This window comes from Halichoerus grypus, chromosome 2 (genome assembly GCF_964656455.1).
Source record: "Halichoerus grypus chromosome 2, mHalGry1.hap1.1, whole genome shotgun sequence".
In the NCBI taxonomy this organism is placed as follows: domain Eukaryota; kingdom Metazoa; phylum Chordata; class Mammalia; order Carnivora; family Phocidae; genus Halichoerus; species Halichoerus grypus.
This window is the reverse complement of record NC_135713.1, coordinates 13,227,085-13,253,913: the sequence shown is the minus strand read 5'-3', so window position 1 is coordinate 13,253,913 and position 26,829 is coordinate 13,227,085. Positions and strand designations below refer to the sequence as shown.

The window sequence follows — 26,829 nt, the reverse complement described above, 5'->3', positions numbered from 1 at the left end:
AAAGGAGATTCCACCATGAGTCAGAAGGCGGTCGCTCGTCTAGGGCTCTGTGGCTCACAAGTGCATAAAACCCAAGTCCATCTTTGTATGCGGAAGAAATGGCCCGTAAGCTGGAGGAGGGACATCATAAGAAACTCTTTCTGCAGTTGAGTTCCTGTACCTTGAATGGGTATATCCTGGGGTGCTGACTGTAGGATGGAAACCTTATTTCATCTACAAATTCATCTTTTTAGGAATACATATTTTCTTGGTCTACCTTTTGAATTTAACTTCCAGATACCTTCTCAGTAAATTCAAAACAACTGCATTGATGTGTATAACATCAAGAAGTTTTAGTGAGACACTTTCAACAGTTTTATTATTGTAGTTTATGAGAAAATGGTATAATAAATTTTCAACTTTTTCTTAAAAATGATATCTAAATAGTTAAAGATATTTAACAACAAAGTTTCATCTTCAGCTCTAGTTTTGTGTGTTAGGATAGATTTTAAAATATAATCCAATGGAAATGGAAAATGATTTAAAATTGCTTTTTTTTTTAATTCACTAGTATTAGTGAACACTAGCTTTCCTTTATCAAAATGGATACTGATCATTTCCATTAAAATTTTTCACTTTATTTTTTTTTTATTTTTTTTTTTATTTTTTATTTTTTTTAATTTTTTTTTTATTGTTATGTTAATCCCCATACATTACATCATTAGTTTTAGATATAGTGTTCCATGATTCATTGTTTGTGCATAACACCCAGTGCTCCATGCAGAACGTGCCCTCCTCAATACCCATCACCAGGCTAACCCATCCTCCCAACCCCCTCCCCTCTAGAACCCTCAGTTTGTTTCTCAGAGTCCATCGTCTCTCATGGTTCTTCTCCCCCTCCGATTTCCCCCCCTTCATTCTTCCCCTCCTGCTACATTCTTCTTCTTCTTTTTTTCTTTCATAACATCTATTGCATTATTTGTTTCAGAGGTACAGATCTGAGATTCAACAGTCTTGCACAATTCACAGCGCTTACCAGAACACATACCCTCCCCAGTGTCCATCACCCAGTCACCCCATCCCTCCCACCCCACCCCCCACTCCAGCAACCCTCAGTTTGTTTCCTGAGATTAAGAATTCCTCATATCAGTGAGGTCATATGATACATGTCTTTTTCTGTTTGACTTATTTCGCTCAGCATAATACCCTCCAGTTCCATCCACGTCGTTGCAAATGGCAAGATCTTATTCCTTTTGATGGCTGCATCATATTCCATTGTATATATATACCACATCTTCTTTATCCATTCATCTGTTGATGGACATCTTGGCTCTTTCCACAGTTTGGCTATTGTGGACATTGCTGCTATAAACATCGGGGTGCACGTAGCCTTTCGGGTCCCTACTTTTGTATCTTTGGGGTAAATACCCAGTAGTGCAATTGCTGGATCATATGGTAGCTCTATTTTCAACTTTTTGAGGAACCTCCATACTGTTTTCCAGAGTGGCTGCACCAGCTTGCATTCCCACCAACAGTGTAGGAGAGTTCCCCTTTCTCCGCATCCCCGCCAACATCTGTCATTTCCTGACTTGTTAATTTTAGCCATTCTGACTGGTGTGAGGTGGTATCTCATTGAGGTTTTAATTTGGATTTCCCTGATGCCGAGCGATATTGAACACTTTTTCATGTGTCTGTTGGCCGTTTGGATGTCTTCTTTGGAAAAATGTCTGTTCATGTCTTCTGCCCATTTCTTGATTGGATTCTTTGTTCTTTTGGTGTTGAGTTTGATGAGTTCTTTATAGATTTTGGATACTAGCCCTTTATCTGATATGTCATTTGCAAATATCTTCTCCCATTCTGTCAGTTGTCTTTTGGTTTTGTTGACTGTTTCCTTTGCTTTGCAAAAGCTTTTTATCTTGATGAAGTCCCAAGAGTTCATTTTTGCCCTTGCTTCCCTTGCCTTTGGCGACGTTTCTAGGAAGAAGTTGCTGCGGCTGAGGTCGAAGAGGTTGCTGCCTGTGTTCTCCTTTAGGATTTTGATGGACTCCTGTCTCACGTTGAGGTCTTTCAACCATTTGGAGTCTATTTTTGTGTGTGGTGTAAGGAAATGGTCCAGTTTCATTCTTCTGCATGTGGCTGTCCAATTTTCCCAACACCATTTGTTGAAGAGACTGTCTTTTTTCCATTGGACATTCTTTCCTGCTTTGTCAAAGATTAGTTGACCATAGAGTTGAGGGTCCATTTCTGGGCTCTCTATTCTGTTCCATTGATCTATGTGTCTGTTTTTGTGCCAGTACCATACTGTCTTGATGATGACAGCTTTGTAGTAGAGCTGGAAGTCTGGAATTGTGATGCCGCCAGCTCTGCTTTTCTTTTTCAACATTCCTCTGGCTATGCGGGGTCTTTTCTGGTTCCATACAAATTTTAGGATTATTTGTTCCATTTCTTTGAAGAAAGTGGATGGTATTTTGATGGGGATTGCATTGAATGTGTAGATTGCTCTAGGTAGGATTGACATCTTCACAATATTTGTTCTTCCAATCCATGAGCATGGAACGTTTTTCCATTTCTTTGTGTCTTCCTCAATTTCTTTCATGAGTATTTTATAGTTTTCTGAGTACAGATCCTTTGCCTCTTTGGTTAGATTTATTCCTAGGTATCTTATGGTTTTGGGTGCAATTGTAAATGGGATCGACTCCTTAATTTCTCTTTCTTCTGACTTGTTGTTGGTGTATAGGAATGCCACTGACTTCTGTGCATTGATTTTATATCCTGCCACTTGACTGAATTCCTGTATGAGTTCTAGCAGTTTTGGGGTGGAGTCTTTGGGATTTTCCACATAAAGTATCATATCATCTGCAAAGAGTGAGAGTTTGACTTCTTCTTTGCCAATTTGGATGCCTTTGATTTCTTTTTGTTGTCTGATTGCTGTGGCTAGGACTTCCAATACTATGTTGAATAGCAGTGGTGATAGTGGACATCCCTGCCGCGTTCCTGACCTTAGGGGGAAAGCTCTCAGTTTTTCCCCATTGAGAATGATATTCGCTGTAGGTTTTTCATAGATGGCTTTTATGATATTGAGGTATGTACCCTCTATCCCTATACTCTGAAGAGTTTTGATCAAGAAAGGATGCTGTACTTTGTCAAATGCTTTTTCTGCATCTATTGAGAGGATCATATGATTCTTGTTCTTTCTTTTGTTAATGTATTGTATCACGTTGATTGATTTGCGGATGTTGAACCAACCTTGCAGCCCAGGGATAAATCCGACTTGGTCGTGGTGAATAATCCTTTTAATGTACTGTTGGATCCTATTGGCTAGTATTTTGGTGAGAATTTTTGCATCCATGTTCATCAGGGATATTGGTCTGTAATTCTCCTTTTTGATGGGGTCTTTGTCTGGTTTTGGGATCAAGGTAATGCTGGCCTCATAAAATGAGTTTGGAAGTTTTCCTTCCATTTCTATTTTTTGGAACAGTTTCAGAAGGATAGGTATTAATTCTTCTTGAAATGTTTGGTAGAATTCCCCTGGGAAGCCATCTGGCCCTGGGCTTTTGTGTTTTGGGAGATTTTTGATGACTGCTTCTATTTCCTTAGTGGTTATAGGTCTGTTCAGGTTTTCTATTTCTTCCTGGTTCAGTTTTGGTAGTTGATACATCTCTAGGAATGCATCCATTACTTCCAGGTTATCTAATTTGCTGGCATAGAGTTGCTCATAATATGTTCTTATAATTGTTTGTATCTCTTTGGTGTTGGTTGTGATTTCTCCTCTTTCATTCATGATTTTGTTGATTTGGGTCATTTCTCTTTTCTTTTTGATAAGTCTGGCCAGGGGCTTATCAATCTTGTTAATTCTTTCAAGGAACCAGCTCCTAGTTTCGTTGATCTGTTCTACTGTTCTTTTGGTTTCTATTTCATTGATTTCTGCTCTGATCTTTATTATTTCTCTTCTCCTGCTGGGTTTAGGCTTTATTTGCTGTTCTTTCTCCAGCTCCTTTAGGTGTAGGGTTAGGTTGTGTACTTGAGACCTTTCTTGTTTCTTGAGAAAGGCTTGTATTGCTATATACTTTCCTCTTAGGACTGCCTTTGCTGTATCCCAAAGATTTTGAATAGTTGTGTTTTCATTTTCATTGGTTTCCATGAATTTTTTTAATTCTTCTTTAATTTCCTGGTTGACCCATTCATTCTTCAGTAGGATGCTCTTTAGCCTCCATGTATTTGAGTTCTTTCCGACTTTCCTCTTGTGATTGAGTTCTAGTTTCAAAGCATTGTGGTCTGAAAATAGGCAGGGGATGATCCCAATCTTCTGGTACCGGTTGAGACCTGATTTATGACCTAGGATGTGATCGATTCTGGAGAATGTTCCATGGGCACTAGAGAAGAATGTGTATTCCGTTGCTTTGGGATGGAATGTTCTGAATATGTCTGTGAAGTCCATTTGGTCCAGTGTGTCATTTAAAGTCTTTATTTCCTTGTTGATCTTTTGCTTAGATGATCTGTCCCTTTCAGTGAGGGGGGTGTTAAAGTCCCCCACTATTATTGTATTGTTGTCGATGTGTTTCTTTGCTTTTGTTATTAATTGCCTTATATAATTGGCTGCTCCCATGTTAGGGGCATAGATATTTACAATTGTTAGATCTTCTTGTTGGATAGACCCTTTAAGTATGATATAGTGTCCTTCCTCATCTCTTATTACAGTCTTTGGTTTAAAATCTAATTTGTCTGATATAAGGATTGCCACCCCAGCTTTCTTTTGGTGTCCATTAGCATGGTAAATGGTTTTCCACCCCCTCACTTTCAATCTGGGGGTGTCTTTGGGTCTAAAATGAGTCTCTTGCAGACAGCATATCAATGGGTCTTGTTTTTTAATCCAATCTGATAGCCTGTGTCTTTTGATTGGGGCATTTAGCCCATTTACATTCAGGGTAACTATTGAAAGATAGGAATTCAGTGCCATTGTATTGCCTGTAAAGTGACTGTTACTGTATATTGTTTGTGTTCCTTTCTGGTCTATGTTGCTTTTAGGCTCTCTCTTTGCTTAGAGGACCCCTTTCAATATTTGTTGTAGGGCTGGTTTCGTGTTTGCAAATTCCTTTAGTTTTTGTTTGTCCTGGAAGCTTTTTATCTCTCCTTCAATTTTCAATGACAGCCTAGCTGGATATAGTATTCTTGGCTGCATATTTTTCTCATTTAGTGCTCTGAATATGTCCTGCCAGTCCTTTCTGGCCTGCCAGGTCTCTGTGGATAAGTCTGTTGCCAATCTAATGTTTCTACCATTGTAGGTTACATATCTCTTCTCTCGAGCTGCTTTCAGGATTTTCTCTTTGTCTCTGAGACTCGTAAGTTTTACTATTAGATGTCGGGGTGTTGACCTATTTTTATTGATTTTGAGAGGGGTTCTCTGTGCTTCCTGGATTTTGATGCCTGTTTCCTTCCCCAAATTAGGGAAATTCTCTGCTATAATTTGCTCCATTATACCTTCTGCCCCTCTCTCTCTTTCTTCTTCTTCTGGGATCCCAATTATTCTAATGTTGTTTCGTCTTATGGTATCGTTTATCTCTCGAATTCTGCCCTCGTGATCCAGTAGTTGTTTATCTCTCTTTTTCTCAGCTTCTTTATTTTCCATCATTTGGTCTTCTATCTCACTGATTCTTTCTTCTGCCTCATTTATCCTAGCAGTTAGCGCCCCCATATTTGATTGCACCTCATTGATAGCCTTTTTGATTTCTACTTGGTTAGATTTTAGTTCTTTTACTTCTCCAGAAAGGGTTTCTCTAATAACTTCCATGTTTTTTTCAAGCCCAGCTAGTATCTTTAAAGTGATGATTCTGAACTCTAGATCTGACATCGTACTAATGTCCGTATTGAGTAGGTCCCTGGCAGTCGGTACTACCTCTTGTTCTTTTTGTTGAGGTGATTTTTTCCGTCTTGTCATTTTGTGCAGAGGAGAATAGATTAATGAGAGAACAAAATGCTAGCAGGGTAACAACGTCCCCAGAAAATATACTCTAAACAAATCAGAAAAGACCTGAAGCAGTGGGAAAAGAAAGGGAAAGAGAGAAAAAAGAAAAGGAAAGAAAAAAAGAAAAAAGAAAAAGATAAAGATAAAAACAAACAAAAGCAGAACAAAACAAAACAAAACAAAAACAGAATGTGATCAAATATGCTCAGGCTGGATTATAGATCAGTGCCACACACTAGATTTTGGGTGTATTTTGGTCTGTTAAAAGAAAGTCCCTCCCAAAATTTTAAAGAAAGAAAAACTTATATATGTACAAAAATAAGGCTTGATATGATGAAGGGATGGAATATGACTGTAAAGATGGAAATTATAAAAAATTTTGAAAAAGGATTTGATAAGTTGTTTGAAAAAAGAAAGAAGAGGATTTTAAAAAAAAAAGAAAAGAAAGAAAAAAGGGAGAGAATGTGATCAGGCAGGGGAGTAGAAAAAAACCATACACTAGAGATTTAGAGTATATTTTGATCTGTTAGAAGAAACTATCTCGAGATTTTAAAGAGAGAACAACTTATATATATATGCCAAAAATACGGGTAACTACTATGAAGGGATAGAATATGACTTTAAAAATGAAAAATAAAAATGTTTTTTTTTAAAAAAGGGATTGATAAGATGTTGGTTGAAAAAGGGAAAAAGAAAAATTCAAAAAAAAAGAAAAAAGGAAAAAAGAAAAAAAGACAGTTAAAAAAAATAATTAACTTTGAAAGACTAAAGAATCATGGTAAAAAAGCCATGAATTCTATGTGCAGTATTCCCCTAGCGCTGGAGTTCTGCCGTTCTCATTGATCGGTAAACTTGGTCTTGGCTGGCTGTTCTTGCTGATCTTCTGGGGGAGGGGCCTGTTGCCGTGGTTCCCAAATGTCTTTGCCGGAGGCAAAATTGCCCCGCCCTTGCCGGTCCGGGCTAAGAAATCTGCTCGGGTTTGCTCTCCGGAGCTTTTGTTCCCTGCAAGCTTTCCGTACAGCTTTGGAGGCGGAGAGTGAAAATGGCGGCCTCCTAGTCTCTGCCCCGGAGGAGCCGAGAACTCGGGGCCCCACTCCTCAGCGAGCCCCCAGAGAAAAGCCGTCAGTCACTCCCATCTCCCCGGTCTCCGGCCACACTCCGCGCTCACCCGGCCTGTGACCGCGCCTTTCTATATGGCACCCGACCCCGGGTGGAGTCTCCAAACCCAGCAGATCCCCGCGGTGCGCTCCCGCACCTCTCCTCCCGGGGGAAGAAGGTGAGTCTCCCCGGATCTGCCGCTTGTTGGGTCCCTGCTGGAGGAGCAGTGGCCCGACTGTGCCGCGGATCACGGTTTATAGCAACCCCGAGCTGAGAGCCCGCGCCTGGGCTCCGTCTCTGCAGCCGGCTTCCCTGCTCCGATACCTGGGAGCTCTGCCGCACTCAGGCACCCGCAGTCTTTCTGTGACCCCGAGGGTCCTGAGACCACACTGTCCCGCGAGGGTTCCACCCCCCACTTCGCCACCAGAGTGACGTCCCTCAGTGGAGCCGACTTCTAAAAGTTCCGATTTTGTGCTCCGCGGCTCTATCACTTGCCAGAAGCGGCCGACGGAGGCCCCTCCCCCGCCGTCTATCCTCCCGAATATCGCCTCGGATTCACTTCTCCGCACATCCTACCTTCCAGAAAGTGGTCGCTTTTCTGTTCAGAGAGTTGTTGCTATTCTTTTCTTCGATCTCCTGTTGAGTTTGTAGGTGTTCAGAATGGTTTGATCCCTATCCAGCTGAATTCCTGAGAGGAGACGAAATCCAGGTCTCCTACTCCTCCGCCATCTTGCTCCGCCCCCCAAAATTTTTCACTTTAAATAATATCACTAAATATAGCTGAAAAGCTGACATGTTTGTATATTTTTTTAAGACTTATTTTATTTTAGAGAATGTGAGCACAAGTGGGGGGAGGGGCAGAGGGAGAGAATCTCAAGCAGATGCCGTGCTGAACACAGAGCCCGACATGGGGCTGGATCCCACGACCCTGAGATCATGACCTGAACTGAAATCAAGAGTCGGGCGCTTAACTGCCTGAGCCCCGCAGATGCCCCCGCGTTTGTGTACTGATGTCATGTATGATTAAAACCCTGGATTCTGTGTATGTGCCAGCTCTCTTCGGTGCTGCCCATGAATCTCTGCTGTGTCGGGGGTTTACCTGCTGCAAACAGGTGCATGTCTTTTGGCTTCTGAGCCCGTGGTTGACACGTGCCTATGGCATTCAGGAGCATGACTGTTAGCAAAAGAACCAGTCTTGGGCTGTAATCCCTAGAATGTCAGTGCTGATCTTTGGCTTCTAGTTAGAACTCCCAGATGCCTCGTAAGAAGCCCGGGCCCATACTGGGCATTGGTATGGCTTTCATTATAAGTATGTCTGCTGGGCTTGAGGGGGGTACACCTGCTACCCCTCCTCCGGATATGAGGATGTGTGAGTTGGCCAGGGCACCATTCTCTTTGTCCTCTTTGACCTGAGCAGCCACATCATTGCAACAGGCCTTAGGCATAGTGGCATAATAGGATTGCCATAGTGACTTCCAGTAGGTTGTGAGATGCCACATCTTCCCTTAAAGAAATAAAAATTGATCTAAGCAGAGATCCAAGGGCCATTCATGTTATTGATTGCTCCCCAAAAGGTCTTCAAAAATTGTCAAGAAATTCTGATGCTTCCCATACATTTTTTTTTTCAATGTTGGCAAGTTGTTACTGTTATGATAGTGTGCTTTTGGGAATTCATGATTAATGATTACATTAATTACATGCCTGATTACTTAATTATATTAATTGACTTATTCAGCAAATATCGAATGAGCAACAATGCAAAAAAAATATTGAGTACCTGCTGTCAGCCAGGTAATAATCTAGTGCTGGAGTGTCACCAGCGAGCAGGAGAGGTGGGCCCTTCTCCTATGTAACCTGCAATTTGGTGTCAGGAAGGGCAGACGGTAAACAAATGAACAAGCAAATAAATACACAAGTAGAAATCAAGATGAGTACTATGAACGGAAAAGACTACCCTGGAAGAGCCACGGAGTGGACTAATTGGATTGCAGGCTGCCCAGGAGACGACTTTTCAGCACCATCTTGACTGTGTGTGACCACGGTCCACAGGGTGATGTCTTGAGTCATTCTTGTGCCTTTGCCAGGCTTCTGAAAACAGACACCTTTTGCTGAAGAACTTATGTTCTCCTGGAGCAGAATAGCCAGTTCCTTTTGGGCATGGCAAATTTGAAGTTCTGAGGTCCCCGACTACATGGTTGGGGTTGTTTTTAGAAGATGGGTTATTGACTCACAGAGGGCATCTCTATCATTTGTAGGCACAGTTTCCCTCCCATTCAAGGGTCATCCGATTGAAATGCAAGCTCATGATTAAAATGTAGATCGTGTTCTACTCCAGGCTCATGGTGCTTGCTGACTATGTCTGGGGTTGAACAAAGGTGTTTCCTTTTATTGCTCATGTTTAACATCAAATGTTATAAACACAGACACTGAGTCGCTCACTGAGGGGAGCTTAATGAGAGACTGTCATCTTTCCTTGTTACATATTATTGTATTCTTCTCCCCTGCATTGGGACTGGCTGTCTTGTTTGGAGAGTTACTATGGCCCTGGGAATCTCTGGTGGAATTATCAGGAGAGACTTATGTTTTCCAGTAGAGCTTGGTGAGGGCTGTGCTAAGGGTTTGTCTCCCTTGTTTAGTTAGAGAAAGTTGTTAGGGTTGTTTCTACCACTGTGTACTGCCCACGTGTGCACACTGAGGGGACAGGGAATGGACACACCGGTAAAGGTACCACCTTCTAGGTCACCCATGTGAGTTTTTACACTGTGTGTTGGAGGAGGTGGCTTCTAGAACATTACCCATCACTGTTTCTCTTGTTCTTCCTATTTTATAGCTCCCTTTTGGTAAAGAGTGAGAAGCATTAAAAACAAAGAGACATACCCAGAATTTCACTTTTAACAAGTTGGGATGGTTCAGTTCATTATTGCTGTTCAGCTCATTATGGTGGCTCTTGGGCTCTCAAAGTGAGCTTGGGGTGGTTGTCTGCAATGTCCACTTATTTCACTCACTTGCTGTGTTTTATTGATTGATTCTTTCCACATTAAGAAGATATGGAAATGTTCACTGTGTTAGTTGTCTTCTCTTATGGGGGTAAAAAGGGGGTGCCCTAATGATGAAGTATTAAATTCTTATAATAGGCCATTAGGGTCTGATCAAGATTCATTTGTCCAAAAAGGGATTGGTTGGAACTAGGGAGGCAGAGCCCAGGCAGGGGCTTCCAGTGAGGACGGAGAGGAGAGGGTGCAGGAGATGGGCTGGAGAACCAGGCCAACCTACAGAACAGAACCAAGTCTGGGTGGGGGCCACACGGAGACATGGGGCTGAAGTCCAGCTATTTGCGCCCTTGAGTTTTTGGAGTAAAGGAGATGGAGAAACAAAAGGATCCGTTGCACCTGTGGTAATGTCATCAGTCTTAGAACTGCAGAGTGGCTGGATTCCTTTTGGGACCGTGGACAGGTTCAGGTACATTGGGGTGGGCTCTTGAATGGAATGTGGACATGAGCCGATGAGTGGTTGACCTTAACTTAATGGGCATTTGTTATTTTTTTTAAAAAAGTTTATGTATGTATGCATGTATGTAATCTCTACACCCAAAATGGGGTTCAAGCTCATGACCCCGAGATCAAGAGTCATATGTTCTTCCAACTGAGCCAGCCAGGCGTCCCCTGAATGGGCATTTAAAAAGCAGGAGCTGATATGACGATTGTTCTTTCAACTCTGCTCTCTAGAACATGATTAAAGTGAGATGCCAAGGGCCTCTATAAATGGCATGTAAATAGAATTTGTGAACAGGAGTCAATAAGACCCAATTCTTTCACTTACAGGCTGCATGGTTTTAAACACATTGCTCCAGCCTACTCTATTTATGAATATATTGCCATATATCTTACTTCATTGGGTTGTTGAGGAGCATAAAACGATATGGAGAAATGACAATATCCAGCACATGGTAGGTTCTCATTACACATCAGTTCATTTCTTAGGTGTGCCCGTAAAGGTTCACTGAATTCATTAGTGGGTGTCCCACTCACTTAAGAACTATTCTTCTTTGAAGCGTCTTCAGCACCTACCCGCCTTATGCTTGTACCCAGTATATGCATTGATTTATTTATGAAGGAGCTTGATATTTGGATCAACAATGTGGACAGCCTCTATGTTTAGAGTTATGGATTCAGAGAGTGTTTGAATGGGAAACACCTCGAGAGATCTTCCCTTCTTCCCTCTTAACCCTGCGATGCTGCATTGCAGTGCATGACTTTCATCACATCTCTCTTTTCTTCTTCTAGCTCCTTTCTATAGCCGAATCTGGTAGTTAGTGTGTAGCTTGCTGGTAACTCAGCTGGAGTGGGCTGCAGAGATTGACTCACCCACTCTGCTGGAGAGCCTGCTTCTACTGAGCAGCACTGACCACCTCGAGTAGGGGCAAGGCAAGATGGATTGGCAGATATCATACACTAGGTGGAGCTAAAGTACCCATTGCATTGCCCCTGGGGTGCTCCTTGTTGATTTGCTCATGGCTTTTTTCATTAAAGCCAGAGAACAGGCCTGATTTTACTTTGCCTTGACCTCACATGAATTTGGTTCCACTCCAGCCGTGCCTTTGGCTTCTCCCATTCCCTGGGCTCAAGAACACAGACTCCCTGCTGCTCCACACCACTGTCCTTGTGTTTCATCACCAGGCCTTGCTGACCTGGGCACATTCCTTGAATTCACTGGATTATCACCACCCTTTTCTACTAGAGGCAGCCGGTTTCCCTCCTCCACGGCAGTGTGCTCTTTCTGATGGCTGTGAACCAACTTTTCCCTGCCCATGGGTGCCTTCCAAAATGTCTCATCTCCCTGTAGAAATTCTCTCATCTATTTTTTTTTTCTTCATTTTTCTCTTCTCTCTTGCTTCTAGTTCACTTTTTTGGTCATCACAACTAAAGAAATACTTCTCTAGAAGAAAAGGTTTCTCAGGTTTATTTAGTCTTCGATTTGAAATTAATAGAGTCATTACTTACTTCACTTCATGATTACCCTCTTTCTTTCCAAATTATTTAAAACCATACATTTTATTGACTTTTGAGAAACACATCTCCCTCTCTCCAATATATATGCATGTTTAAACAGATCTGAAATTGGGAGATATTTTCATCTTAAAATTCAGAGCATTATGGTTTTTTGGCAGCTTTTTCTTTTTCCCTTAATGGTGCATAGTTTAATTTCATAAAGCATCTTCAGACACTGTTTTTACACAGTCTGTATAAAAGGCCAGGAAAAATGAAAGCCAACTTTAGTTGAGATTCAGAATTTTGTCATGTTAGGGAAGATGGCTGACTCTCAAGAAGATGACAGAACTATCTTCCAGCAAAATGTGATAATCTGGACTTTGAATAATGTTGGATAAATCATTATGCCTTATGAAGCCCTTTTTCTGTGATATGAGGTACTGTAATATTACATAAAGCCAACATACATAAAGGACTCTGTCTAGGCAAAGTCTATGGTTGTATATATTTCAGTAAAGGAAAACAGAACCCGCTTTTTGGATCTCTAGCTAAAAAAAGTTACAAGCAAATACTACAGATTAATTCCCACCTTATAATTATTGGAGGGTTCCAGTGCTTTTGTCCATAGATTTCCTTTCCTTGAAGACAAAGAAATTGTATCTTTGCTGTTGACATCATTTCATTTCATAAGACAAAGTGGGTTATGCTATACCCAGAAGTGAGGGTTAGGGTTTCACACATGGGACACACTAAATATTATCCTTTTTGTTCATAACAAGAGAAGGTTTTTTTTTTTTAAAGATTTATTTATTTATTTTAGAGAGGAGGGGGCACAGGGCAAGGGAGAGAGAATCTCCAGCAGACTCCCCACTGAGCACGGAGCCTGATGCGGGGCTCAATCTCATGACCCCAAGATCAGACCAGAGCTGAAACCAAGAGTCAGACACTTAACCAACTGCGCCACCCCGGTGCCCCCATAACCAGAGAAGTTTTTTTTCTTTTTAATTTTTTTTTTTATTTATTTGACAGAGAGATAGTGAGAGCAGGAACACAAGCAGGGAGAATGGGAGAGGAAGAAGCAGGCCTCCCGGAGAGCAGGGAGCCTGATGTAGGGCTCGATCCCAGGACTCTGGGATTATGACCTGAGCCAAAGGCAGACGCGCAACAACTGAGCCACCCATGTGCCCCAACCAGAGAAGTTTTTTGTTTGTTTTGTAAGTTATCCTTTTATTTGCTTTATGACAAATTTAGCCCATTGAGACATTTAATTTGGCCTTGAACACTCATCATGAAGAAATGGAAAATTTAGTTAGCTTTTCCTTGTCAAATGGATACACAACTAGTAAAACAATTTTTTTTTCTTTTTTAGATATTTGTAGTTAGTCACAGAGTAGAGCCCACAGAAGGTAGCTCTGATACCTTTGCATCCTTTTCCATCATGTTGTCCACAGAACCTAGGGCCTGTCCTGCCCTCCAGCCAGTCTGGCCACCGTGCTGGGACTTTCTCCACTGCCGAGGCTGAGCGGGCACCTCTGGGGTCCTGCATGCATGCGGGTTGCTTGCAGATCCATAAAGGGACTAGGAAAAGCGGTGTTCCTGAATGATCCATGCACAGAAAGCTAAAATGATGGGTTACCTGAGAGTCGTGGAGTGCAGGACTTTCACATGGCGATGAGCAGTGAGTGTGGACTAACTGGACAGTGGCCAGAGCCCATCATTTGATAGGAAATTTTCTATTTAAAATCGTGGACATGATTTAGAGATACCACACCTCTTCTATCTTTTTTTTTTTATATATATAACCATTAGACCCTTAACAATCTTTTAGGCTTTCTCTGGATCTCTAGCTATTGTCCTTACACTCTCCTTGATCTCTGAACATAGGGATTGAGTCATATTTCATAGCTGACCCAGATAGCAGAGTAGAGACCAGTCCTACGAGTAGAACTAGTAAACCATCCCAATGCCAAGTGGGCTATGGCAGTAGATTATTTGAAAACCAGATGAAAATTTAGAATAGTGTTGCCGAATCAAGAGAATAAAAGGCAGAAAGTATAGAAAAAATTAGAAAACAGAAAAAAAGCACTTAGCAAGAAAACAGCAAGGGAAAAAAATGTAGGCAACCTAGAAGTGAATCAGAAATGATGCTATGCAAGCATGGCTAGCAGTCATCCATGGGCCCTAATAATCACAAGCTAAACATGAGTCACCTGGGCAGTATGGGATTTTTTAAAGCAGTCGTCACATTGAGGTGTAGAAATTGGATACAGTTTGCTAAAGGAAAAGGGCACGTACTGATTTGGAACTTTACCTTTCCATAGCAGCTAAACCATATAGTATGTTTTTATAAAAACAAATGGGATATGGGGTGCCTGGGTGACTTAGTCGGTTAAGCATCTGCCTTCGGCTCAGGTCATGATCCCGGGGTCCTGGGATTGAGCCCCGCATCGGGCTCCCTGCTTCTCCCTCTCCCCCTGCCTGCCGTCCCCCTTGCTTGTGCTCTCTGTCAAATGAATAAATAAAATCTTAAAAACAACAACAACAACAAATGGGGTTATTATTATATAAATACAATTTTATATGTTTGTAAAATTTATATATATATATATACATACACACACACACACACATATAGTATGGAATTGTCATTTGCAATGTTTACCTATCATGATATGTCTATGTATATTGTAGTTATCATATATAATGTTTGCTTGCCTTGGTTTCCAAAATCCGGAATATCCTTTATCAGATAGAAATTATATCTGATGTCAGCTAAAAGAAGTACCTGTATCAGACTGGTATTTTAATTTTAAAAAGATGTAGTTTTTTTGTTTTTGTTTTTTCCTGTGAATTAGGTATCGGAAAGCCCATCCATCTATAGAAAGATGTTTCGGATAGCCAGAGACTTAGGGATTAGTGGTGCTTTCTCCATTTTGGGATCCACGGATGTCCTCACAGGTTCCTAGGCTAATTTGGATAAAGGCAAGGGTTGGTGGCCTTTTTTATTGAATCAAAAATTATTTTAAGGAGAAAAAAAGCCTTTATTGGTCAGTTTTGGGGACCCCCCTCCAAGATAAGGTTCAGAAGGCCCCACACTTGGAGATTAATGCTCTGCAGATGCTGCCTTGCAATTCTGTATTCTTCTTCTTTTTTTTAAAGATTTTATTTATTTGACAGACAGAGACACAGCGAGAGAGGGAACACAAGCAGGGGGAGTGGGAGAGGGAGAAGCAGGCTTCCCACGGAGCAGGGAGCCCGGTGCGGGGCTTGATCCCAGGACCCTGGGATCATGACCTGAGCCGAAGGCAGACGCTTAACGACTGAGCCACCCAGGTGCCCTGCGATTCTGTGTTCTTTTGTCTTTGAATGTATGTTTTGTAGGTGAAGTCCGATGGGGACAGTGGAACAGGCGTTGGGGGTGTGTGGAGCTTCAGCTCGCGCTGAGGGGCTCTTACCATTCCCTGCTGCCACTCGTCAGCCGTCCTGCCCAGCCCCCCCTCCCCACCCAGCTGCTCTGCAGGACTGCCCAGGGTCCTCTGCCCAGGGCAGTGGGCAGGTTGTATCAGTAGGGGGAGGCTTGTGTTCCACGAGGGCCATCTGCCCCTCATGGGGAGGCCTGAGCACAAGGGTGAGGAGGGTCCTCATCAGGCATGTGCCCTGCAGCCTCTGTGGTTGCTGCCCTTGCCCCAGCTGTCAATGCCACAGTGCGTTCAGGGGTGACTGGTCATGGGCATTGCACCCACCCTGGATCCAGGTCCCAAATATGCCTTGCAGTGGAGGTTGAAATATCTTGGGGACCCATTTGCCATACAGGTTGGGGTTATGGACTGGTGGGAAGGGGGTATTGACTTCTCCACCCCCAGCATTTTCACCTTGCAGTGGACCCGGAGAATTATGTACCCCCTGAATGAGGGTGATGTATATCCCCAGACCTCCCGCTTCTTCTTTTTTTTTTTTTTTTAAAGATTTTATTTATTTATTTGACAGAGAGATAGCGAGAGCAGGAACACAAGCAGGGGGAGTGGGAGACGGAGAAGCAGGCTTCCCGCCGAGCAGGGAGCCCGATGCGGGGCTCGATCCCAGGACCCTGGGATCGTGACCTGAGCCAAAGGCAGACGCTTAACAATTGAGCCACCCAGGCGCCCCAGACCTCCCTCTTCACAATCTGTACTTTATCACTCTGCTTCTCATGGTTTCTTGGACATCCTGCATTTTGAACACCACCTATCTCTCAATTATTGTCGAACAGCATTCAGGAATCCTCTGATCACCTGTGTATGGCCATCTTTGCCTTAAAATTCCACCATGGGAGATGTGATGACCGCATGTGAATTCTGTGAATGGGCAGACCAGCAAGATCACTCGGGGGCTCGGATCAGGCTGTGCCCTGTGATACTCTTTGGCAGGTTCTAATGGTGTTTAGTCCTGCAACTGAGAACTGTTTCATACCTCAAAGTAATTCTCAGCATAGTCAAGCAGATTGACACTTACACTTAGACTTTAGGAATGTATTAGGTTTCAGCAATGTGTTCAAGAAAATCTATTATTATGTCTTTGTGAATAAGATGGAGTAATATGGACAAAAATGTAGTGGCAGACTGGTCTATCATATTCATAAAGTGCTGATTAATAAATCTAGGTCACTCTGGGAGCAGTCGCTAACGGGGAGTGACAGGACACCAGCACTGATTGATAACTTTGATCAATAGTGTGGATGAGGACCAATGACCAGCAGATAGCAAATGGGTGGGTGCTATGAAGCTGGACAAGAGAACAAATAGGATTGATAACACCATTAAGGTCTGTAGGTTTGAATGATGGGCTGTGTCAAATAAGAACATATTTAATAGGACATACTTAGAATCAAAAGTTGCATCTAAAAAATAGAATCTGTGGAGGTTTTAACTGTCTATAAATCCAAAATAAGCTGGCATGCGGATGGGCCTGTTTAAAAAAAAAAGAGGCTGTTCCCAAAGAATTGAAAACTTGTGACCACACAAAATCCTGCACACAATAGCAATTTTATTCACAATTGCTAAAAATAGGAAGCAAACAAGATGTCCTTCAGTAGGTGAATGAAGAAACAGTGGTCCATCATACAACAGAATATTATTCAGTAATGAAAAGAAATGAACTGGGGTGCCTGGGTGGCTCAGTGGGTTAAGTATCTGCCTTTGGCTCAGGTCATGATCCCGGGGTCCTGGGATCGAGCCCCATGTTGGGCTCCCTGCTCAGTGTGGAGTCAGCTTCTCCCTCTCCCTCTGCCCTTCCCCCGGCTCATGCTCTCTCTCCCTCAAATAAATAAAATCTTAAAAAAAAAAAAAGACAAGGTTGTACCGAAGAACTCAGGATCCTGCAGAAATAAGCTCCCACCAGCCAAGATGGGACACTCGGGGATCAGTAGGAATTACATTGCTGTGCACTGAAGTACATCAAATATGTTCATAACACTAAAGAAAGGAATGAAGAAAACCAGCTTAGTTACCTTTACAGGATACTAAGGAATGCCTCATTATCTTGACAGCTGATAAATAAAGAGAAAGAATCAAGTATTAATCCTGTCTCTCCATAAAAACAGACACATAGATCAATGGAACAGAATAGGGAGCCCAGAAATGGACCCTCAACTCTATGGTCAACTCATCTTCGACAAAGCAGGAAAGAATGTCCAATGGAAAAAAGACAGTCTCTTCAACAAATGGTGTTGGGAAAATTGGACAGCCACATGCAGAAGAATGAAACTGGACCATCTCCTTACACCACACACAGAAATAGACTCAAAATGGATGAAAGACCTAAATGTGAGACAGGAATCCATCACAGTCCTTGAGAACACAGGCAGCAACCTCTTCAACCTCAGCAGCAGCAACTTCTTCCTAGAAACATTGCCAAAGGCAAGGGAAGCAAGGACAAAAAGGAACTATTGGGACTTCATCAAGATAAAAAGCTTTTGCACAGCAAAGGAAACAGTCAACAAAACCAAAAGACAACCAACAGAATGGGAGAAGATATTTGCAAATGACATATCAGATAAAGGGCTAGTATCCAAAATCTATAAAGAACTTATCAAACTCAACACCCAAACAAGAAATAATCCAATCAAGAAATGGGCAGAAGACATGAACAGACATTTCTGCAAAGAAGACATCCAAATGGCCAACAGACACATGAAAAAGTGCTCACCATCGCTCGGCATCAGGGAAATCCAAATCAAAACCTCAGTGAGATACCACCTCACACCAGTCAGAATGGCTAAAATTAACAAGTCAGGAAATGACAGATGTTGGCCGGGATGTGGAGAAAGGGGAACCCTCCTACACTGTTGGTGGGAATGCAAGCTGGTGCAGCCACTCTGGAAAACAGTATGGAGGTTCCTCAAAAAGTTGAAAATAGAGCTACCCTACGATCCAGCAATTGCACTACTGGGTATTTACCCCAAAGATAAAAATGTAGTGATCCGAAGGGGTACGTGCACCCCAATGTTTATAGCAGCAATGTCCCAATAGCCAAACTATGGAAAGAGCCAAGATGTCCATCAACAGATGAATGGATAAAGAAGATGTGGTGTACACACACACACACACACACACACACACACACACACACACAATAGAATATTATGCAGCCATCAAAAAAATGAAATCTTGCCATTTGTAACGATGTGGATGGAACTAGAGGGTATTATGCTAAGCGAAATAAGTCAATCAGAGAAAGACAAGTATCATATGATCTCACTGATATGAGGAATTTGAGAAACAAGATAGAGGACCATAGGGGAAGGGAGGGAAAAATGAAACAAGACGAAATCAGAGAGGGAGACAAACCATAAGAGACTCTTAATCTCAGGAAACAAACTGAGGGTTGCTGGAGTGGAGGTGGGTGGGAGGGATGGGGTGGCTGGGTGATGGACATTGGGGAGTGGCGTGAGCCAAGCTACTCATGCTGTTTGACAAAGTCCAAGTATGGGGGACGATCCTGAAAACAGGAGACTCCACAGCTGGCTCCTGCTATTCTCTCTCATTTTGTTTATGGCAATCTTTATAATTGTGGGAATATTTCTGGGGTTTCATGATAAAGTGACTACTCATCTTAGTTACGCCTAAGCAATCATAATGAAACTAATTCCACGAGGCCCCCCAGGCGCCTCAGAAGCGGCAAGATTCTAAGAAAGGAACAGCTCAGGCTGTTCCACAGTTCACTATATTTCCTGCGCTATAGGACAAAATAGCAAGACGGTCACACTCTGTCTAGCACCTTTCTCTTTGCGTATTGTTTTTTAGTTTTAGCCAAAGTCAATAAGCGGAAATCAATAAAGGTCATGTTAATCATTACAAAGGAAAAATAAAAGAAGACTATGTAATCAAAAAAATGATCTAAGATTATCTCAATCAATTGTGAAAAAACATAATCACGTGTTACGAAAGTATGGAAAAACAAAAAAATCCTAACATATAAATAAAGTTCCTCCAAGGCTGTCAGGAGGAGGTGCTTGCAACCTGATCCTGTGTCTGTGTCTCCTCATTCGCCGACGCCATCCTTTCCCTCGAGAGACCCACCCCGGCTGGAGCTGGACTCCGGCAGGGGAGGGTATGTGCTATGGTGAGCACTGTGAACTGTGTAAGACTGATGAATCACAGACCTGTACCCCTGAAATAAATAATACATTATATGTTAATTTAAAAAAAAAGAAAAATAATCCTGCCTCTCTTGTGACATCCATCTCTCAGGGTACCAAACATCGACAGGGGAAGTTTCTCTTGATAGATCTTTAAAGATCTCCCCTCTGTATAGATCTGATCCAGCTCATACCTGAAGCAAGAATGAAGGGCGCTCACTCTTGTGTATCTCCTAAGGAACAGATAGTCAGGTAGTCCTCATCAGCGGCTGCTGATATCACAGAAATAGAGACACCAGACGCCCAGACGGTATGTGCCTCCTGACAGAAATGCACACCACCACCTCTCATGTAGTTGGAATTTTGAACCTAAATCTGGTCAAGTCTCTAGATCGAACTACCAGTTTTTATAGTCTGCTCAAGGCATGGAGGAAAATAAACTAAATCACAGGATTCCTTGAAAAAGTCTCAGACTCTGGAAAATTTTACTGGACAAATGAGTCTGTTTCTTCCACAAAGAACTTCAAGCAAGAGGGACAGAGAGAGAGCAGGAGACGTATAAATTAAAAGAAACTCAAAACTCAATCAATTTCAATGTATGACTTCACATCTTATTTCAGTCTGTGTGTGTACGGCACATGTGTGTACAAAAGGTGATTGGGTAAATGTGCGTGCTGATGGGATACCTGATGGCATTAAGGAATTAAAACAATTTTTTAAGGGGAGATAGTGTTTTTATTGTTAGGCTAAAAAGTCCTTTTGGGGAAGATATGTGGCAATATTTGTACATTTTAATTGTCAGTAAATATTACAATATTATGATAATTATATGATATCTGCAATTTGCTTCAAGTAACCTTGGGCAATGGGGATGTCAGGTGGAATGGGGCCATGGATGCAAAATTGTTGCAACTTCTTTATTATACTTTGGTCTCTCTTGACCTGCTTGAAATTTACTAAAGTAGAAGTTTTCGAGAAATAACTGTAACAACCCAAGCTCTCCCGAATATTAGGCAATTCCTGGAAAATGAAGAAATTAAACTCAAGTGTTCCTAAGATTTTATTTTCAAATCACGATTCTGTACAGCCACATACTTTAAATTGGAACCATGAGATGAATCATCTTAAACAGTGTAAATAATTAAAATACCAAATATGTATAGGTTTTTCTAAGTATGAATGATTAGTATTAGGGATTTGCTTTGCAAACATTTCTGTACTTAAGTCTTAGGGTCGAGGATGCTAACCTACCAAGGTGGCAATCATGGAATCCCATATAATTTCAGCATTCCCTTCCTAAGTGGTTGTTGGGATTGCCTTTGCACCTGACCAAGGATTCGTGTGTGTGTGTGTGTGTGTGTGTGTGTGTGTGTTGGTAAATAAAGTTTATTGGAACACAACCATACACATTCTTTTATATAGTATCTATGCTGTTTTCACAGTGACAGAGTTAACAGTTGTGGCAGACCATATGACCCACGAAGCTGAAAATATGTTCTAGCTGGCCCTTTGGGGGAAATGTGCTGACCTGGTTGCAAAATATTATTATTCCTTTTTCATTCACTTTAATGTGTTTGGCAATAGACATACAATTTTCCTTTCTTCCAGATGGATTACAAATGATCACAGCATCATTTATTAAATAGTCCAGCCTTTATGATTGAGGATTCTTTTTTTTTTTTTTTTTTTTAAAGATTTTATTTATTTGACAGAGAGAAAGCCAGCCAGAGAGGGAACACAAGCAGGGGGAGTGGGAGAGGGAGAAGCAGGCTTCCCGCGGAGCAGGGTGCCCGATGCGGGGCTCGATCCCAGGACCCTGGGATCCTGACCTGAGCCGAAGGCAGACACTTAACGACTGAGCCACCCAGGCGCCCCATGATTGAGGATTCTTAATGACCAGTGAGACCCTTAGCCAAAATGCCCCCTGGACCCTTGCCCTGGACCCCTAACTGGAGTTGCTATGGCAGTCAGTGCCCTCTAAGTGAAGTCTTCCAGGAGCCAGGGCTGAGGGTTAAAGTCCTGTCATTACCTGATTTTTCTATTCCTGGAAGATCATAACTTCCATTAAGAAAATAACTAATGACCTTCACTGCTTGGGTTGGTTTTGCATGTCTTTATTTTTTTAAAGACATTTAACTGGTCTCCTGGCTAAGTGGACACTTTTAAACTTGAGAGAACTTTCCTAAGGCTTTGCCTGACTCTGCAAAGCAGGTTATTCTAACAAACCATACTAATTTAATATCTGTAGATTTTCTCTGATGCAGTGAATGGAACTGTGAGTTACAACTCATTTATGAGCCTTGAATCACCTTAGAATTATAGCCAACATTTAAAAATATAATAGAATTAAATGGAAAATATCAGAAGGCATTACAAATTATAAGGATAAATAATATTTGGGGGCGCCTGCTATCTCAGTCAGTAGAGTGTACAACTCTTGATTGCAGGGTTTTGAGTTCAAGCCCCTCGTTGGGTATAGAGATTACTTAAAATATCTTTTAAAAAGGGGCGCCTGGGTGGCTCAGTTGGTTGAGCGACTGCCTTCGGCTCAGGTCATGATCCTGGAGTCCCTGGATCGAGTCCCACATCGGGCTCCCTGCTCAGCGGGGAGTCTGCTTCTCCCTCTGACCCTCCCCCCTCTCATGTACTCGCTCTCTCTCATTCTCTCTCTCTCAAATAAATAAATAAAATCTTTAAAAAAAAATATCTTTTAAAAAGGGATAAATTGGGGTGCTTGGGGTGGCTCAGTTTGTTAAGCATTCAACTCTTGATTTCAGCTCAGGTCATGATCTCGGGATAGTGAGATCGAGCCCTGTATCGGGCTCCATGCTGAACACAGAGTCTTCTTGAGATTCTCCCTCTCCCTCTGCCCCTGCTCTCTCTCTCTCTCTCTAAAAAAAAAAAAAAAAAAGGATAAATATTATTTTTGAGACTTTGGTTTCATATGTATGTATTTAGATGTACATGAATTTCTTACCGTGGGTCACTATCAAAAATTTTGAAAACTGCCATGTCAGGGTCAGGTGGGGAAAACTGAGCGAGCCTCACACACACAACAGCAAGCAGTGATCATAAACTGATAGGAGGAGGTGAGCAAGAAGAAAACAAATACCAGAAAACAGCCTTGGTTAATACAAACATATATAAGCTCAAAGAATAGAGCCAGCAGCAGTCCTGGAGTAGAAGGACAAATTAGTGTTACTAAAAAGCATAGTTGGCATTATGGATTTTCTGGTATGTCTGCTCCTTCCCTCTGTGCTTCTTGTTGACTATGTATTTCCTTTTGGTAGTACAGTGGCTGGCCCAGTGTAGACACCTTCCAAAGAAGTATTTATTGAATGTAAATACTAGTAATTAGACCACCTGTTTCAGAGGATCTGGGGGGAGGAACCTAAGGTCTGGGAATTTGTATTTTAACAAGCTTTCCAGGGAGCAGCCTGTGGCTGTGGCAGACCAGTATTTAAGAAACACGGACTTATTCTACCTGCACATTCTCCTGACCCAGGTCACACACACAGCTAACATTAGAACCAGAGCTGGAACCTGGATTGCCCTCCTTCTGCTGGAGGACTTTACCCATAACTTCACCAGCACCTCGCATTGACCACTTCTCACCAAACACATTGCACAACCTTCTAATAAATCCTGAACTCCATGCTTTCTCACTGTCCCACCTCATCCTCTCAGTTGCACTCAGGCGTTTTCCTAAATCGCCCATCATTCCATTTTCCTACCCTATACCTTTGGCTTTCTCTTTATTGCCGGTAACATTGAGACCAAATGCCCTAGCATATCATTCAGGGCCTGCCACAGTGTGCCCCCAGGCTGTCCCCTCAATATCTTCTCTCTCTGCCAGTCTCCCAAATCTCTCCTATATCCATCTCCTGCTGGGGGACCCCAGAACACTCGGCATGCCCCAAGCACACCTTCCCCTTCCCTGACTCTGATCTTCTGTATATGTTGTATCCTCCAAGTGGAACAGCCTCTGTTTTCCTCTGAATTACATCCATCCTGCCAGGCCAAGTTCAAGGGCCATGTCTATAAAATCTTTCCTCAGTGAGTTAATCATCCCTCCTTCTTTGCTTCTCTTTGTTCTTCGCTCATGTTTTTTTCTTTTTTTGTCTTTTTTTAAAATTTTATTATGTTATGTTAATCACCATACATTACATCATTAGTTTTTGATGTAGTGTTCCATGATTCATTGTTTGTGCATAACACCCAGTGCTCCATTCAGTTCATGCCCTCTTTAATACCCGTCACCAGGCTAACCCATCCCCCCGCCCCCCTCCGCTCTGGAACCCTCACTTTATTTCTCAGAGTCCATAGTCTCTCATGGTTCGTCTCCCCCTCCGATTCCCCCCTTCATTTTTCCCTTCCTGCTATCTTCTTCTTCTTCTTCTTCTTTTTTTTAACATATAATGTATTATTTGTTTCAGAGGTACAGGTCTGTGATTCACAATGATACAAATGTAGTCTTACACAATTCACAGCGCTCACCATAGCACAAAGCCTCCCCGATGTCTATCACCCAGGCACCCCATCCCTCCCACCCCCACCATTCCAGCAACCCTCAGTTTGTTTCCTGAGATTAAGAATTCCTCATATCAGTGAGGTCATATGATAGATGTCTTTCTCTGATTGACTTATTTCGCTCAGCATAATACCCTCCAGTTCCATCCACGTTGTTGCAAATGGCAAGATCTCATTCCTTTTGATGGCTGCATAATATTCCATTGTATATATATATACCACCTCTTCTTTATCCATTCATCTGTCGATGGACATCTTGGCTCTTTCCACAGTTTGGCTGTTGTGGACATTGCTGCTATAAACATCGGGTGCACATGCCCCTTCGGATCCCTACATTTGTATCTTTGGGGTAAATACCCAGTAGTGCCCCTGCTGGGTGGCATGGTTCTTTGCTCATGTTTTATTAGAGTACCTAAGACTCATTGTCTTGGATTTTGTTAGCTTGGCCTGTGTTCCTCTCTGATGAGGAAGTAAGTTCCTGGAAGACAGGATTCTTTCTTTGTAGTTTGTGTTTCTCTCTCTAAAGCTTACAGTGCCTTGCAGCTAGTATTCAATGACATATATGTTAAGTTAGTGTTGCTGTGATTTTGATTACATCAAAATTAATATTAATTGGCACTTTGGCCAATTAACCTATATAGAACAGGTTTCACCCTCTATACAAAGCCTCAGAGCTTGCGACTTAATCAGCCATTCCATTTCTTTATCAGCCCAATTTTTAAAAAGTACCGCACTGTTCGTGTGCTGTTCATGATAAAGAATTCTTTGTTTCCCTCTGGAGAGGAAGGGGCCAGATAGACCAAAGAATAGTGACCTTAAAGACAAGAGGCTAGCACCTTGGATTCCTTAATTGCTATTTTCGAGAGATTGGAGGGAGGGGGTACTAGTTAAATAAGCAAATGTGGCATAAAAGCAGCACATAGAGAGCAGCGAGTAAAGGGCGTCTGCAGCAGCTCCTCCGCATGTTGGAAAGCCCTGCAGCCCTGCCTTTCCAGAGCCTCACGATTCGGCTGCAGGTCAGTTCCAGTCTCCATCTGTTAGCAGAGTGACATTTGGGCCACACCCGACATAGCAAATCCTTGCCCAGATTAGAGGTTACAGCCGAAAGCCCCGCACAAAAGCGTACTGGCTCAAGCGCTTTTATTTTGCTGACTTTGATGCCCATGAAATAAATTTGATGTGGTCTCATTGGAGTGATTCTGAAAACTGAAATTTGGATTGTTGTTTCTATGGTGAAACTAAACCTAATTTCTTTTTTCTTCATTTGAGAGAGGGTGTGTGAGAGGGAATGCGAGAGTAGGAATAGGGGGAGGGGCAGAGGAGTAGCAGACTCCCCGCTGAGCAAGGAGCCTAACCACGAAGGGGGTAGGGTGCGGGACTCTATCCGATCCCAGGGCTCTGGGATCAGGACCTGAGCGGAAGGCAGACGCTTAACCGACTGAGCCGCCCAGGGGCTGTGAAAGTAAACCTAATTTTTAAAAAAAGGATAAAAATCCTCAAATTGAAATAATGATTTGTCTGTTTTTGCTGTTATAGGTTCCTTGCACTGACTCCATGGAGAGTGTATCACCTGATTTCTGTCATGATACTTGGGCGTGTTATTATGCAAATAATAAAGGATATGGTTTTATCTAGAGCTAGAGGTAAGAAAACTGAGAATTCATTTTTATGGTATGTAATTTTCTAGACCCTGAATGTCTGATCTTTGTGTAAGCATATTAACCAAGTAGTTTTAGAAGGGAACAAAATAACAAATTATGTAGGCATTGACTTTGGTACTATTGTTTATTGAATATTTATGTATTTGGTAAATATTTAATACTTATTAATTACTTACCTGATGTTGTCCCTAGTCATAGCTACTGATCCTGAGCGAAAGGTTTGTGTGTGCTGGTTTCTCTTTGGCTCTAAGCACTACTTAAATATCATTTTGAAATGTAAGTAAGCTGCAGTGAAGATAACAGTGAAATATTTATTACATCCCACATGATGAAACTTGGACCACTGGAAGATGGCCTCGTTTATGTGAAAACCTTCTCTGCCTCAGTGAAGAAAAAAACAGTTCAGGGCTTAAAAACAAGTAATAGTTGGGGTGCCTGGCTAGCTCTGTCAGTAGAGATATGACTCTTGATCTTGGGGTCATGAGTTCAAGCCCCATGTTGGGGGTAGAGAGTACTTAAAAACAAAACCCCAAAAAACAAGTAATAGTTAAATAAATTTTAACAGATGAGTTCACACTGATGAAAAATGAACTAATTTTAAACATTGTTTAGAAGTGAGAAGTTGAATTACTTTTGAAATTTGCTTAAGGTGTTTTCTGAGTAATTTGTATTATAAATCTGAGTCAAGCTTTTCTGCACTCGGAGAGGCCTCTTCTACCAGCTAGTTTTTGTGAATGAGCAAAAACTCCGTCCTTGGAATAATTGAGCCCTGGGAACCTAAATGTGGTAAGATGGATTTGATCAAAAAACAGCAAAGAGGAAGAGGTTACAGCGAGACATTTATTTTCATTAAGTGTAACCCCCACACGGAGGGATAATGCTGGTTGGGGTCCATATGGATCAGTGCATATAAGGACTTCCCAAAGTTCTTGCTCTAACAGGAATCCCAAGGCCTGCCTTGTGGGAAGCAGCCTTGTTCTCCCTAAAGCCAACTCT

At 42.1% G+C, this 26,829-nt stretch overlaps 1 protein-coding gene across 1 annotated transcript in view; it reads left to right on the top strand.

Annotated features, from left to right (window-relative positions):
* The window catches only part of RETREG1 (reticulophagy regulator 1), a 135,759-nt gene that overhangs the window by 15,862 nt on the left and 93,068 nt on the right, over positions 1 to 26,829 (top strand). Inside the window, exon 2 of the mRNA XM_036109221.2 lies at positions 25,709 to 25,815. Within this exon, the coding sequence (XP_035965114.1) occupies positions 25,709 to 25,815 (107 nt within the window). The remainder of the gene's footprint in view (positions 1 to 25,708; positions 25,816 to 26,829) is intronic.